Raw genomic sequence first — 15970 nt, forward strand, 5'->3', positions numbered from 1 at the left:
CAGGAAATGCCAAAGCGCTTGAAATCTGGGTCAGTCTGTAAATAGCCCAGGCTGATGCGCTACTCCACGCTACCTTCTAAGGACACAAAGTACTGGCAAATTCAAATTGATTCACTGATTCAGTTGTCACATTTACTGAGCACCCAGAGGTTGTAAGACACCATGGTACATACAAAAATTGGTAAACAAGCATGGCCTCTGCAATAAAGGGACTGCAGATCTTGAGTCTTATAAATCTCTTTAGATAGAATTCCTTCCAGAAAGATGTATGTTGATGGAGCAGAGACAGAGCTTTATGAACATTTGAAGGCCTTTGTTTTAAAACAAAAGTAGCTTTGTCTTGGGTTACATTACCCGTGGCCCATAAAATACTACAATACTACAATCGGTAAACATTTATAATTTTTTAAAGGACAGTTAAATGTCATCCTAAGAACAGTTACAGTTATATGTCATGAGTGAAATTTTCATTGTAACAAGCCCAAAAGTTTCTATTTCAGGAAAAGTAAATCAATAGAGGGACAAGATAATCAATCAACCTTCCCCAACATCTTTATGAAAATTATAACCACCTAGAGGGGTGGGATAGGGAGGGTGGGAGGGAGGCTCAAGAGGGAGGGGATATGGGAATATATGTATGCATATAGTTGATTCACTTTGTTGTACAACAGAAACTAACACAGTATCGTGAAGCAATTATACTCTAATAAAGATGTAGAAAAAAAGAAAATTATAACCAACTCTTTAAACAGTATTTTATTAGTTTATTTCAACCCACTACTCTCATTCCCATCTTGTTTTAGGAACATTCCTTTTTTCCCTCCAAAATGACACCTGTTGGTTTCATTCATTCAATCGTGACTCCCTTCTATTTACTGGTTGTCGTCACTAATACACAGTTTAGGACACGGATTAAAATCAAAGCTTCCTCACTGATGAACATAAGTAATAATTATTTATTATTCATTATTCATTAGTTCCTCTATTTGTGGACTAAATTATAAACAAACAAAGGTAAATGATGTCTGAAAATACCTAACACAAGTTGAATAACGTTTGAAGGATTTAAAAAACTATTTCCCAATTTACCTGCACTAACATGTTCTCAACACTCAAGAATAACTCTTCTGCTTCATTGGTCTTGCCCAGAAGCTTCAGAAATCTCACAATAAAGGACATTAATCGGCATCTGTCAGTGGCAGTAACCTCAAAAAGTCTGCGTTCCAGCACTAGAATGGAAAGAAAAGTAAATAATCCTAAAGCATATTTGGAAGGGAACACAGAGTGCTTACCACTTCATCTTGATGCACGTTAAATATTAAATACATTTTCTATATTTCACTGTTTCTCTCTCAAAGCATCAGCACTTTGCTTTTATTAAGGTTTACATATATTACCAAGTATCTTAAACTACCACGTGAAAAATAAGTCAAGGCCTTCAACTAATCCTCATATGTAAATTTGGAAAACCAGAGAGTCGAAAAAGAGTATTTCTCTAGCTCAATCCATATATTGTTGTCATTTGTATTTGGGAGTGATTTTCAGGCAAGAAATAAAAGGCGTTTAAGTTTCTTATACAATTCTGCCCTCTGCTGCAACTGTCTTGAATTAGTAGCTTCAGCAGAAAGAACAAAATGTTAAAAGAACAAAATAGGGAGCATACCTGTGTGTGTGTGTGTGTGTGTGTGTGTGTGTGTGTGTGTGTGCGCGCGCGCGGTTATACCTTATCATATACAAATGAAAATATACAGAATTTTTGAACTTGAAGACTCAATTAAATACATGGTACCACACAGTCATCATTTTCAGAATTTCTCTTTCCAAACATTCCAGTATCTAAACTTCTACATTTGTCCATTTGTTACATTTCAAACTGTTGTGCCTAATGTGTCTGACACAAGTATATTCTTATTCCTCATCTGTTCCTTTGGACAAACTGTAGGCAACCCAGACCTTGGCTACCCTCTTGCTTTCTTTCTGCCAACCTTTCTGTGGATCCCCATTCATGCACGGAATAAATATTCAGTGAACACCAATGTGTCAGGCAGCATTCCAGGCTCTGAACACCAAGCACAGCAGACGAGGGTGCAGCCCTCAGCATCAGGGAGGCCGCCAGGAGCCTCTGAACCATAGCTATGGTGCCTTGGGTTGGGGAGCAAAAACTAAACAGAGCCAGGGGAGAGAGAGCGCTGAGGGCCAGAGTCCAAGACATTTGTCTGCAGTGGCTGTCTGAGCAAAGGGGCCTGAGGTGGGTAAAAGAACTGAAGGGTGGAGCTAAGTGATGCGGGACCCTAAGAACCAGAAGTGGCTGCTCAGAACAGGCAAAAAAGGGCAGTGTGGACACAAAGCTAAGGGACAGGATCCTGTCTAGAAGTGGGACTTTCGCACATTCCAAGAGGGCTACTAAGTCCAGACTCCTGTCAAGAGCTCAGGTTGGGATGGATGGTGTTCATCACTAAGGGGCCATTCAGCACCCACACCATGCCTGGTGTCGCTCCAGGCACTGGGGGTACAGCAGTGAACACGAGAGGTAGAGCCCTGCTTTCAAGGAGCTTATACTCCAGCAGCTGGGAGGGTCAGAGGCAGGGGAGAGGGGAGCAGAGACAGACAATTTTAAAAGGAAACAAGACAAAGTCTGGTAGCAGTAAAAGCCATGCAAAGAATTAAAACATGTTAACATAACAGAGAATGACTAAGTACAACGTTAGATTGGGAGGTCACCCTGAGAGGGCGACACTGCAGCGAGATCTAAATAACCAGAAAGAACCAGTACTACCATGAGTGGGAAGAACATTCCTGGCAGAGGAAACAGCTGGTGCCAAGGCCCAAAGGCAGAATGTACTTGAAGGACAGAAAGAAAGCCAGGGTCTTACAAAATGATGCTACCCAGCCATGGAGGGGCCAGACTGTATAGGGCATTGTAGGCTAAACTGAGGAGTTTAGATCTTAGTATAAGTGCAACAGCAGACTAGTGGAGTTGTCTTAATCTGCGAAGTGACATGATCTGGTTTACATTCTTAAAAACTCATCTTTTTAAGTTATTTAAGTTAAGTAGTAGCTTTTTAAGCTACTATGTAGACAATGGACTTTGTAGGAACAAAAATGAAAGTAGGAAGACCAGTTCAGAGGCTGTTATAACAGGCCAAGGGAGAGCGGATGGTGGCTAGGGCTCACTAGAGGGATGCTAGTGAAAAGCCGAGGTTAGTATGACACCTCTAACCTCTCCTCTTCAACATCATCCTGGGAGTCCTAGCTAGTGCAGTAAGACAGGAAAAGGAAATAAAAGATATATATATATATGGAAGGAAGAAATAAAACAGTCTTTCTTCACAAATGACATGATAGTCTATGTAGAAAATCCAGAAAAATAAAATACCTCCTGGAAATAATAAGCATTTATAGCAAGGTTACAGGATACAAGATTAACATTCAAAGGCAATTGTGGGACTTCCCTGGTGGTCCAGTGGTAAAGAATCTGCCTTCCAATGCAGGGGACGTGGGTTCAATCCCTGGTCAGGGAAATAAGATCCCACATGCCATGGGGCAACTAAGCCTGTGCGCCACAACTACTAAGCCCACACGCCTCAACTAGAGAGCCCATGTGCCACAGCTACAGATCCCACATGGTCTGGAGCCCGGGAGCCGCAACTAGAGAGAACACATGCACTGCAAGGAAAGATCCCACATGCTGCAACTAAGACCCAATGCAGCCAAAAGAAAAAAAAAGGCCAATTGCTCTCCTATGTACCAGCAATGAACAACTGGAATTAGAGATTTAAAACATATTACTATTTATAATAGAACACCAAAAATGAAGTACTTAGGTATAAATCTAACAAAATATGTATATGATCTATATGCATAACACTATCAAAGTCTGATGAAAGATATCAGAGAAGATCTAAATAAATAGACATACCATGTTGATGGATTGGAACGCTCAGCACTGTTAAGATACTTGACCTATAGATTAAATGCAATCCCAATAAAAATCTTGTATAGATGTCCAACCAACCTTTGACAAAGCAGCAAAGACAATTCAATGGAGCTTGTCTAATTGACAAATGGTGCTGGAATAATTGGACATTCTTGTGTAAAAAAAATTAATCTAGACACAGACATTACACTTTCACCAAAAAATTACTCAAAATTGATAATAGACCTAAATATAAAATGAAATACTATAAAACTTTTAGAAGGAAATGCAGAAGAAAAGCTATGTGCCCTTGGATTTGGTGATGAGTTACAATACCAAAGGCACAATTCATGAAAAAATATTAAGTTAGACTTTATTAAAATTTAATACTTCTGCTCTGTGAAAGCCACTATTAAGAGAACGAAAAGACAAGCCACAGGGGCTTCCCTGGTGGCGCAGTGGTTGAGAGTCCACCTGCCGATGCAGGGGACACGGGTTCGTGCCCCGGTCCGGGAAGATCCCACATGCCGCGGAGCGGCTGGGCCCGTGAGCCATGGCCACTGAGCCTGCGCATCCGGAGGCTGTGCTCCGCAACGGGAGAGGCCACAACAGTGAGAGGCCCGCGTACAGCTAAAAAAAAAAAAAAAAAAAAAAGACAAGCCACAGATTGGGAGAAAATATTTGTAAAATATGTATCTGATAAAGGATTTCTATCCAAAATACATAAAGAACTCTTAAAACTCAACAATAAGATATGTAAAGATGCTCAACATTATTTGCCATTAGGGAATTGCAAATTAAAACAATAAGATATCACCACACACCTATTAGAATGGCTAAAATCAAAAAAGTTGACAATACCAAATGTCAGCAAGGATATAGAACAACAGAAACTCTCATCCACTGCTCATGGGAATGCAAAATGGTACAGTCCCTTCAGAAGACGATTTGGCAGTTTCTTATAAAGCTAAACATAGTCTTACCATACAGTCCAGCAATCATGTTCCTAGGTATTTACTCAACTGATTAATAAACTTTGCATGAAAATGTTTATAGCAAACGTTTGTCCCTCAATAGGTGAATAGGTAAACTGTGGTACATTCGTACCCTGGAATACTATTCAGCATTAAAAAGAAATGAGGGGCTTCCCTGGTGGCGCAGTGATTGAGAGTCCGCCTGCCGATGCAGGGGACACAGGTTCATGCCCCGGACTGGGAAGATCCCACATGCCGCGGAGCAGCTGAGCCCGTGGGCCCGTGAGCCATGGCCACTGAGCCTGCACGTCCGGAGCCTGTGCTCCGCAATGCAAGAGGCCACAACAGTGAGAGGCCCTCGTACCGCAAAAAAAAAAAAAAAAGAAATGAGGTGTTGGGATTTCCCTGGTGGCACAGTGGTTGAGAATCCGCCTGCCAATGCAGGGTACACAGGTTTGATCCCTGGTCCGGGAAGATCCCACATGCCGCAGAGCCACTAAGCCTGTGCTCCACAACTACTGAGCCTGAGCTCTACAGCCCGCAAGCCACAACTACTGAGCCCATGTGCCACAAATACTGAGTCCGTGGTCTAGAGCCCGTGAACCACAGCTACTGAGCCTGCGTCCCACAACTACTGAAGCCCGCATGCCTAGAGCCCGAGCTCCACAACAAGCGAAGCCACCGCAATGAGACGCCTGCGCACTGCAACAAAGAGTAGTCCCCGCTCGCCGCAACTAGAGAAAAAGCCCGCGCGCAGCAACAAAGACCCAACGCAGCCATAAGTAAGTAAGTAAATAAATAAATATATTTCTACTACTAAAAACAGAAAGAAAGAAAGAAATGAGGTGTCAAGCCATGAAAAGACATGGAGGAATCTTAAATGCATATTCTTTGCGGGCCTCTCACCGTTGTGGCCTCTCCCGCTGCCGAGCAGAGGCTCCAGACGCGCAGGCTCAGCGGCCAAGGCTCACGGGCCCAGCCGCTCTGCAGCATGTGGGATCCTCCCGGACCGGGGGCACGAACCCGTGTCCCCTGCATCGGCAGGTGACCTCTCAACCACTGCGCCACCAGGGAAGCCCTTAAATGCATATTCTAATCACAACTGTGTATAACATCCCTGACAGCTTAGAGAAGGGCAGTGATGGTGGAGGTGGACACGTTTGAGAAACATTTACGAAGTAAAAACTGCCAGGACTCAGTGATGAAACGTATTTGGGGAGGGGATAAAGGAGAGAAAAGTGTCAAGGATTACTCCAAGGTGGTAAATTGAGAGACAGTCCCTGGAACAGACCCTGTTTTGGAGGGATGTTCATGAGTTCAGTTTTAGATGTGTTGGGTTTGAGGAGCTTTGAAGACATCACTCAAGTGGAAAGTAGGTCGTTGGGTATGTGAATCTGGGGCTCAGACGATAAGCATGGCTGAGGAAGTAAATGTGTGAGTCACATACACATGAACAATCACTGAAGCCATAGACACAGGTAATATTCTTACAATGGAATTAATGAATGAGAGAAGAGCCTTAAGGAATTCTAACACTTAGAAGCCAGGTAGAAGAGGAGGAACTAAAAAAGAGACAGAAAAGCTACAGCCAGAGAGATGGAAGATGAACCATGGGAGTATATACCAGTAAAACAGAGACCAGAATGTTTAGAAGAGGAGGGCCAGGTCAAAAAATCCATTGACGGGGCTTCCCTGGTGGCGCAGTGGTTGAAAGTCCGCCTGCCGATGCAGGGGACACGGGTTCGTGCCCCAGTCCGGGAAGATCCCACATGCAGTGGAGCGGCTGGGCCCGTGAGCCGTGGCCGCTGAGCCTGCGCGTCCGGAGCCTGTGCTCCGCAACGGGAGAGGCCACAACAGTGAGAGGTACCGCCAAAAAAAAAAAAAAAAAAAAAAATCCATTGACGCTAAGAAGTAAAGTCAGACAAGGACTGAAAATGTTCTTTGGATGACCTGTTCGTGATCTTGCCTATTTTTACTGAAGTGTTCATCATTTTCTTATTGATTTTAAGAGCATTTTTACATATTAGAAATATTGCTATTAATCCTTTGCCTGTTGTGTGTGTTACAAATATTTTTCCCAGTTATCACTTGCCTTGTAGTTGTGTTTCTGACTTTCTCAGAGTTGATTTGTGTTGTTTTGTTTTACATATGGGAACTTCATGTGTTTATTTAGACAGATTTATCAATTATCTTCTCTTTCATGATTTACTCTTTTGTTTTCTTGCTTAGACTCATCCATATTTTCTCATAGTTTTCTTTATATAGAATTTCACTTTCTTATATTTAACTCTAATCCTCCTGGAATTTATTTTCGTGCAATGTTTCAGGTAACTTAACTATATTTACCAAATAGTGTATCATTATCACAGCACTATTTATTCCATAATCCATCTAATTTGAAAAGCTTCTATCATTTACTAATTTCTTATATCTGCACCTGAGTCTGTCTGAGCATTCTATTTTGTTCAACTGAGCTATTTTTGCTGCCAGTAGCATTTTTTAAATTGTTATTATTGCTTCATAATATGTTTAAATAACTTGAAATTCAAATTGCTCTCATTATTTTAAACTCTTACTCTCGTATATTTTTTCTCCAAGAATTTTGGAATCATTATGAAAATTTAGAAATGTTTTCATCCCATTGGGGTTTCAGTTAGAATTGTCTTACGTCTATAAACCAATTGGGGAAGAACTGACAGCTTTATAACACTGAGTTGCCCCATCCTAGAATATGGTATGTCTCCCTACATACCGGAATCTTATTTTCTGTAATTCTGAAGCTTTTTTATAAGAATAAAGATTGTGCACATTTCTTATTAAATTTATTCTTAGATATTTCATATTTTCTGTGGCCATAGCAAATTGTGCCTTTTATTCTTTTAATTTTTCTGTAGAGCGATTTTGTCCCATTTACCCAAAATATTTAGAGATTCTGGAGGTAGCAAGGGCAAAGATTCATACATTAATCATGAAAAGCTGGTGTTTTCCCATGTACTACAATCTTCTGACAAGATTCTGGAATGTAATGCATTTATCCTTTGCCCTAATAGGAAAGCCTGCCGCTTAAAAACAAGATGATTCTCCTCACCCCACCCCATCCACCACCTGGAGGGCAGCCAGCCAGCCATCTGTCAAGACGGAGCCAGGCTGGGGCTCATCCTTCTGCCACATCTTCTTCTCACCTTTGACATTGTCCGAAAATGCAACTGCAGCCAGAAATGGGTTTTCTTCAGTTTGATGTGACCCAGGGCTCCAGCCAAAATCAAAAGTATCATGTTGAAGAGAACCTATAAAAACTGACCTGACCATTAAAGTTGTCTTCTTGACTCAAAGACCTCTCTACTGGCCTATCAATCAGAGGTGCAGCTTCCCCAGCCAGCGCTGCTGGGTAGGGTAGGGGTGGGTCAGGAAGCATCAAGGGAGAAGTGAGTCCCAAACTCAGAACTGCGCATCGTTCCATGAAGCCAAGAAATTAGGCTTCTTGTTCTTGCTGCAGCCACCAGAGGGAGCCAAACCACACAGTCGGGAGGGAGAACTGAGAAGAGGGCATACAGAGCAACAGCCTGGTGGACCAGGAGAGATGTCAGACTGTCTTCCACCCGCAGTCAAACTAATGCCACTGGGCACTCTTAGAAAACTCTCACTGTTAAAGGAAACTACCAGAAGCAGATAGGGGTCAAAAGTATAAGTAGCTTATTTACCTTTCAGAACAGAATGCAGATAAGGAAGAAGGAGCCTCAAAAAGAGAATTCTTAATCATCTCCCGCATGGGGAGGGAGGCTAGGCACTGTGGTTGCAAGGATGCTCTGAGGTCCCCATGAATCGGAGCTTTCTTGCTACTTGGAAGTGTGCCTACCTGGAAAGCTCCTCTCCACCAGGCAGCAGGATCTGGCCCTTCCTTCCTCAGGTCACTTCTCCCCGCTGGTGGATTTGGGGAAAGGAATCTCTGTCCTGCATCCACTCCCCAGCTGGGCCAGTCCTGCCTCGCAGTCATGGCTGGCTCTACCTGTGCTCTTGGCCCTAAACCCCTGCTCCCATCAGGGCGCCTCGTCCCACCTGGGCCTGTGCTTCAGAAGGCAGTGGCTTCCCGAGGCTGCTTGCTGTCCCCTCTCTGACCCACACTGCCCTAAATGTGCAACACGATGGGTTCTCCCTCCTGCCCCCAAATAGTTTGTAACAGACTTGCTAAAAGTGTAGGGGCGTCAGAGCAGAGTTCCAACAGGCACAGAGAAGAAAATCATTTAAAATGGAATATTAGACACTCAACTGAATGCATTTAATTGATATCCATCCTCACTTTGGGAGTTTCTAACTCCCTAGTCTCCTGGTTTTCCTCCTATCTCTGTAACCCCTCTTTCTCTTCTCCTCGCTGCGTCCTTCTCTGTTCACCCCTCGGAGTTTTGTCCTAGGCCCACCTCCCTTCTTCCTGTCCCTGGATGCCCTCATCCCCTCTCCTGGCTTCAAGGCCCACAGTATGCATGTATCCCTGGCCCGGCTGTCTTTACCTGAGCCCAGAGAATATCTCTTCCCAACATTCTACCACCACTCCAAACTCAGCACAGCTTCTGTCCCCTAAAGCTGCTCCTTTGGGAGTGTTTCCTGTTTCGGTTGATGGCCAGTCATTCAAGTCAGAACCATGGGAGGCACCTCTGACTCCTCCATCTCCTCTACCCACTTCATGATCAAGTCCCGTGGATTCTACCTCCCAACCTTCCCCTGCGTCCCCACTGCCTCCCCCTTGTCAGAGCCAACATCGCCTCTCACCTGGGTTATTACCCCTATCAGATGTCTGGCAAGCCAAGCTTGTCCCTTTTTTATTTCATTCTTCACACCGCACCCAGAGCGAACTTTCAAAACCAAACCTGGCACCATCTTGCTTAAACCCCCGGTGGCTTCCCACTGCTCTTCAGATCAGAGCCAGATCCTTAGCTTGACCCTCCATACTTGGGTGCCTGCCTGCCTCTGCAGCCCCGGGACTCCCTTCATGCCCACCTCTCACGTGCCCATACTGGACTTGTTCAGTCCTTCATGCTCACCACTCTTCCTCCCGACTCTGGGTGGCTGTTCCCTCTGCCCTTTGTCCAACCAGCTCCCACTCATCCTCCAAGTCTCAGGTGAAATGTCACTGCTTCAGGGTGACGTCCACTGTCCCTGAGGCCAGGTCACACGTCCCCGCTCTAGGCCCTGTGCCACCACTGTGTAGCACTCCCCTCAGGCCGAATTTCTCCACAGTGTCTATCTTTTGCACGCCAGCAAAAGCTCCATGAAGGCAGGAACCACGCCTATCGTGTCCATCGCTGTATCCCTGGCATCTAGCATCATGCCTGGCATAACCTAGGCACTCAGAAAAGACTGCTGAATTAAGTTGGAGGAGTGGCAGCACTTGCCCAGACCTTTCAATAAAGAGGGCAGCTCTCCTGAAATCGCAGACTATAAAACAGGATTTCTCGAAAACCTCATTGGAAGAATATTCCAGCTGCACCCAGGAGGGCAGATTGACTCCAGGTGTGTGCAGCTGCGTAACCATGAACCATGGCAGAAAACCAAATGTTTGAGGAGGCCCAGGCAGCCAACTGGACCTCCTATGGTTACTATATGGGATTCCTGCTGTAATTAAACCTTGTTCTGATGAATCTAATGCATCTTCTGTTGCTTAGGTGGTGATACTTGGCCTTGTGATTTGTACTTTTAGCAACCCCAAAAGGAAAAAAAGGAACCTACACAGTCCTGGAGGGACTTCAAGGATCCCCCGCACCCCCAAGCCCCGCACACACACGGCCATGGGCTGACCCTACCAACCCGGTGGGAGGTAAGACCCAAAGGTGGACACGCAGTGACGTAATGACAGCTTCGCTTCATGAAGATTGACCAGAGAGGGGAAATGAGGGCCAGGTAGAGATGACAGAATGGACATGAGAGGCTCTACGGAAGTAAAATCTAAGGACTTGGCCTTGGTTGAACATGAAGGGTGAGGAAGACGGAAGGTGTCAACGGCAGTGATGGAGGCCAGGACTCCCTGCTGAGCAGGCCCTGGGGGCCGGGGTAACACAAGAGACTAACCAGTGGCATCTTAGTTGATTGTACAGACAACAACATGCTTGCAGAATCACCAGAAGGGCCCTGTGGATGGCTCCAGCCTAGTCCAAAGGGACACATTCTGAACTAGGTCCATTTACGTCTTGAAAATCCTCACACATTGAAACGTTAGGCAATTCCCTCCCACTTTCAACCCAGCCCCTGGCCCCTTCCATCACCATGACACCCATGTGATGACAAGCTACTAATAGTATTATTGCTTGATCAACGTGTAGCATTATCAACTAGAAGCATCATCAGGAAGGACTTCTACCCCACCTTGGAGATCTGATCTTCACCGGATCTGAATGAACCGGTGTCGAATGAATATATGAATGGATGTGTCTTGCTCAAAGGAACCATGGAGACCTCAATGCAGCGCTTAGCAAAAGGAAAAGCGAAATCTGCCGAACACGATATAAAAACGAGACTTACCTAGGACTTGAGAGAAGGCTGCACAAATCCTCCCAGCAGCTGCTCATCTTCATGTGCCAAGGCGGCTCTTGATACACTCTCCAGAAAGCTGTTTGCCTTTGGAAGTATTTGACCAAGATTCGGTGGAGATGGGCTCTCTTGTGATTCGTTGGGTTCTGAAAGGCATATGGACTGCTCTCTCTGGCGGGAGTGATTACACCTATTTAAAAATCAGTTACAGTTACTTTGCTATAGAGCAGAAATTAACACAACATTGTAAATCAACTACACTCCAATAAAATACTTTTTAATTAAAAAAAATTTTTAATAAAATAAAAATCAGTTACAGTAGAACACATCTGACTTTTTAGCCTATGAAGACACTATAGCAAACAGATAACAGCTCAGTGGCCATAATTAGAGACAACAAAAGTCAAGGTAGCTGGAAAAAACCCTGAAATATTAAAAATATATCCTCTTAGAAGGCAGTCAGAATTCATCAAGAATTAGTTACAGCTATGATCACTGACCTAGACTCTGAGAAACTTTGTCAGCATGTTGACTTTTCATGTTGTCTGCCCCCTCCCCCAAGGAAACATTTGTAACCTACCTTTCAGTTTTAAATATACACCATGGTTACTGCTTAAGTAAGCACTTTGAAATATTTGAGGGCATGCATTTTGGAGAAGTTAATCTGCTGCCTGCATCTCATATACGGCAAGGGGGAGCCGAGCAAATTGAAAGCAAATTGGATTTTGGAGCCAAGATTACTGTACTGCGTTTCCAAAGAGAAATGGTTCCAGTAGATCATAATACCCAGAAACAACCTTCTCTAAAAAAAAAGGTTTTGCTTAATTCAGTCTTGGTGACATATATTCTTGAAAACTGAAATAGAAGTATTTTTAATTTCCTGCTTGACACTTTTTCTTGCAAGACAAATGGGACGCACAGCTGGATGACACGCTAAGCCCAGCTCTTCAGAAGAAATATAACAAAAAGGGAGCCCATTGTTCAAATTACCATTCTGCATTTCCGCTGAAATGAATTTTAGGTCATCTACCCACTTGGAGAGGCGCCGTGCTAGCTGGTCTAAAATGTGCAGATCTGCCCAGATGGCATGTGTGGTGCTTAAAAGACAACTCCCCTCCCCCAGTGGGTGGGGCAAAGGCATTTTGTGGGTAGTAAATTGGTAAAGTGGGTAGGGAAATGAGAGAAAAAGAGAACTGGGACAAATATTATCCTGACTCCAAGATTTGGAGTGTTAAACACAATGCTTAAAGTATACAAAAACATTTTCGTACCGAACACTACATTTAATGTTATCTTTTTACAACATAACCTCTTGAGGAGGATATGGAAACCCCTGTGCTGGTTAATTTTACATGTTCACTGACTGGGCTAAGGGGGGCCCAGATAGCTGGCAAAACTTTACCTCTGGGCGTGTCTGTGACGGTGTTTCTGGAAGAGATAAGCATTTAAATTGGTGGACTGAATAAAACAGATTGCCAGCCCTCACCAAAGCAAGTGGGATGAGGGCCTGAACAGAAAAAAAAAGCAGAGGACAGGCGAATTTGCTCTCTGCTTGAGCTGGAACATTTATCTTCTTCTGCATTCAGACGTCAGCACTCCTGGTTCTCGGACCTTCATGGACTGGGACTTAGACCACTGGCTCCCCTGGTTCTCAGGCCTTTGGACCTGGACTACAGCCGTATACACCGTGGGCTTTCCTGGGCCTCCAGCTTGCGGACAGCAGATCATAGGACTCCTCGGCCTCCATAACTGCATGAGCCAAACCCTCATAATAAACCTCTTTCTATAAATCTGTGTATCTGTATAGTGTCAACAACAAACTGGCACTTGCCATTAGCACTTGCCAGCTACCTCTACAAGGATCAAACCATGAGCCGCTGCAGCTGCTGACCATCAACACCCCTGAAAGGAGCTCAGGGTGGAGAGCAGAAATGAGGTCCTCTGTGCTCTGGGAAAAACTGGCAGAACAGGTCATCAGATGGTCAGATATTTTCAGAAGATTTTATGAGCCCAATTCTTGCATCTCCTCGTATCTAGAAAAGCACTAAAATCCTTCATGGTGACGTTGCGCCTCGTGACTAGCAGTAACCTTCACAAGAGTAGCAGAAACCTTCTGCGAAGAATGTGTGCTTGGTTGCATGTGCTCCCCCTGCACCAAAATCACATGTATACTGACCTGACCCCCACCTCTTCGGAGCAGTTTCTCAGAGCTATCTGAAATGCTGTCTCCTGGCCTATAGTCCTCATTTTGCCCCAAATAAAACCTAACTTGCACCTCTCATGTTGTGCAGTTTTTTTAAGTCGACAGTTTTATGGCGACCATGAAAGGACCCAGAGTGGACTTCTCTCCTTTGCCTGAACTCTGCAAGGTACCAGAGCCTTGGTACCAGCAGAGTCCCCTTGCACCCATCCGCCGCCTCGGAGAGTCCAGACAAATTTGGGTGAATCTCTCCTGGTTCTCGGATCTCCCATATTGGCTGATGATCCAGAGCTGTAGTTGGCGGTGTAGAGCAGGTACCTGCCTCTCCCAGTTGAAAGATACTGGCGGGGAGGGCAGGGGGCTAGTTGAAAGATTCCAGGCAATACCCACCCAGGTGAAAGATACTTGGGGGGGGGCACTGGTTGAACGATACCAGGGTTTGCCAGTTGTAGGAGACTGAGTGGTCTGTGCTGAGTGGTGGATCAGCTGAGAGGCTGATCTGATGCTTTTCCTCAAATCAGCTGCCTTAATAGAATTTGTCAGGATAAAAGTGAAGATATTACATGAGAGCTTTGCTCTGAAGAAAAGGGACAAGTTTTCTCCTGGCCGGTTACTGCTTTCTCAGGCAACTGAGAAATTTACGGGAGTGATGGACGCAGAGTCCTCATACTGTGCAGTGGTCCCATAGGGAAGGCCACTCATTAATTAAAACACTTGCTCGTAGGGGGGCTGCAGGATAAGAATTGGCCATTTAGGCCATCATCAAAAAATCTACGAACGATAAATGCTGGAAAGGGTGCGGAGAAAAGGGAACCCTCTTGCACTGTTGGTGGGAATGTAAATTGATACAACCACTATGGAGAACAGTATGGAGGTTCCTTAAAAAACTAAAAATAGAACTACCATATGACCCAGCAATCCCACTACTGGGCATGTACCCTGAGAAAACCATAATTCAAAAAGTGTCATGTACCACAAGGTTTACTGCAGCACTATTTACAATAGCCAGGACATGGAAGCAACCTAAGTGTCCATCGACACATGAATGGATGAAGAAGATGTGGCACATATATACAATGGAATATTACTCAGCCATAAAAAGAAACAAAATTGAGTTATTTGTAGTGAGGTGGATGGACCTAGAGTCTGTCATACAGAGTGAAGTAAGTCAGAAAGAGAAAAACAAATACCGTATGCTAACACATATATATGGAATCTAAGAAGAAGAAAAAAAAAGGTCATGAAGAACCTAGGGGCAAGACGGGAATAAAGACACAGACCTACTAGAGAATGGACTTGAGGATATGGGGAGGGGGAAGGGTAAGCTGTGACAAAGTGAGAGAGTGGCATGGACATATATACACTACCAAACGTAAAACAGATAGCTAGTGGGAAGCAGCCGCATAGCACAGGGAGATCAGCTCGGTGCTTTGTGACCACCTAGAGGGGTGGGATAGGGAGGGTGGGAGGGAGGGAGACCCAAGAGGGAAGAGGTATGAGAACAAATGTATAACTGAGTCACTTTGTTATAAAGTAGAAACTAACACACCATTGTAAAGCAATTATACTCCAATAAACATGTTAAAAAATATATATATATATATGTGTGTGTGCTTGATCACATGTACTCCCCCTTCACCGAAATCACATATATACTGACCTTCCCCCCACCTCTTCAGAGCAGTTTCTCAGAGCTATCTGAAATGCTGTCTCCTGGGCTATAGTCCTCATTTTGCCCCAAATAAAACTTAACTCGCAACTCTCACGTTGTGCAGTTTTTTTAAGTTGACAGTTATCACCTACATTGTCACAACTCCATCTGTGTCAGCTACGGTTACAAACTGGCAAGCCTGCCAGTTATGACACTTAGCATTTCTGCTGAGCAGTCTTTATTAAGATTTCCAACATCAGATTTGCACGTATGGGTGTGAGAGGGTTTTCTGTATGGTGGCTGTCCTGCCACACAGTCACACACACATGAGCCAGCCACTCATTACTCACCTGACTCTCAGATTTTTTCCACTGTAGCTGGATTTCCCACTGGATCAACCAACTCTAAAGAGATCCTTAAGACCACGGAGAGAAATGACACCAAGGTCTACCATTCAAAATTGATTTCCTATGCTAGGATTGGGGAATGAGCCCCCAATACCTGCAATCTTTCAGCAGAGACAGCTGTTCAGACCCAACTGCACAAGCTTCCTGCGAGGTTTACCCCAGTTTAACCAAGCTCTTCCCGTACCTGTGGCTGAGCTCCCTGGGCCTGAGTGGGGGTCAGTGGGCAGCAATGGGAGGAAGAAAGTCACCTGGAAAAAGAGCAGTGCCTGGAGAGGAGGACCGGGCTTTCCTGCACAATCCTGG

At 44.5% G+C, this 15970-nt stretch overlaps 1 protein-coding gene across 1 annotated transcript in view; it reads right to left on the reverse strand.

Annotated features, from left to right (window-relative positions):
- The window catches only part of LOC137202343 (putative tetratricopeptide repeat protein 41), an 81054-nt gene that overhangs the window by 34190 nt on the left and 30894 nt on the right, over positions 1–15970 (reverse strand). Inside the window, exon 5 of the mRNA XM_067697749.1 lies at positions 11401–11599. Coding sequence (XP_067553850.1) covers positions 11401–11599 — 199 coding nt within the window. The remainder of the gene's footprint in view (positions 1–11400; positions 11600–15970) is intronic.

Source organism: Pseudorca crassidens, chromosome 11 (assembly GCF_039906515.1).
Source record: "Pseudorca crassidens isolate mPseCra1 chromosome 11, mPseCra1.hap1, whole genome shotgun sequence".
Lineage (NCBI taxonomy): Eukaryota > Metazoa > Chordata > Mammalia > Artiodactyla > Delphinidae > Pseudorca > Pseudorca crassidens.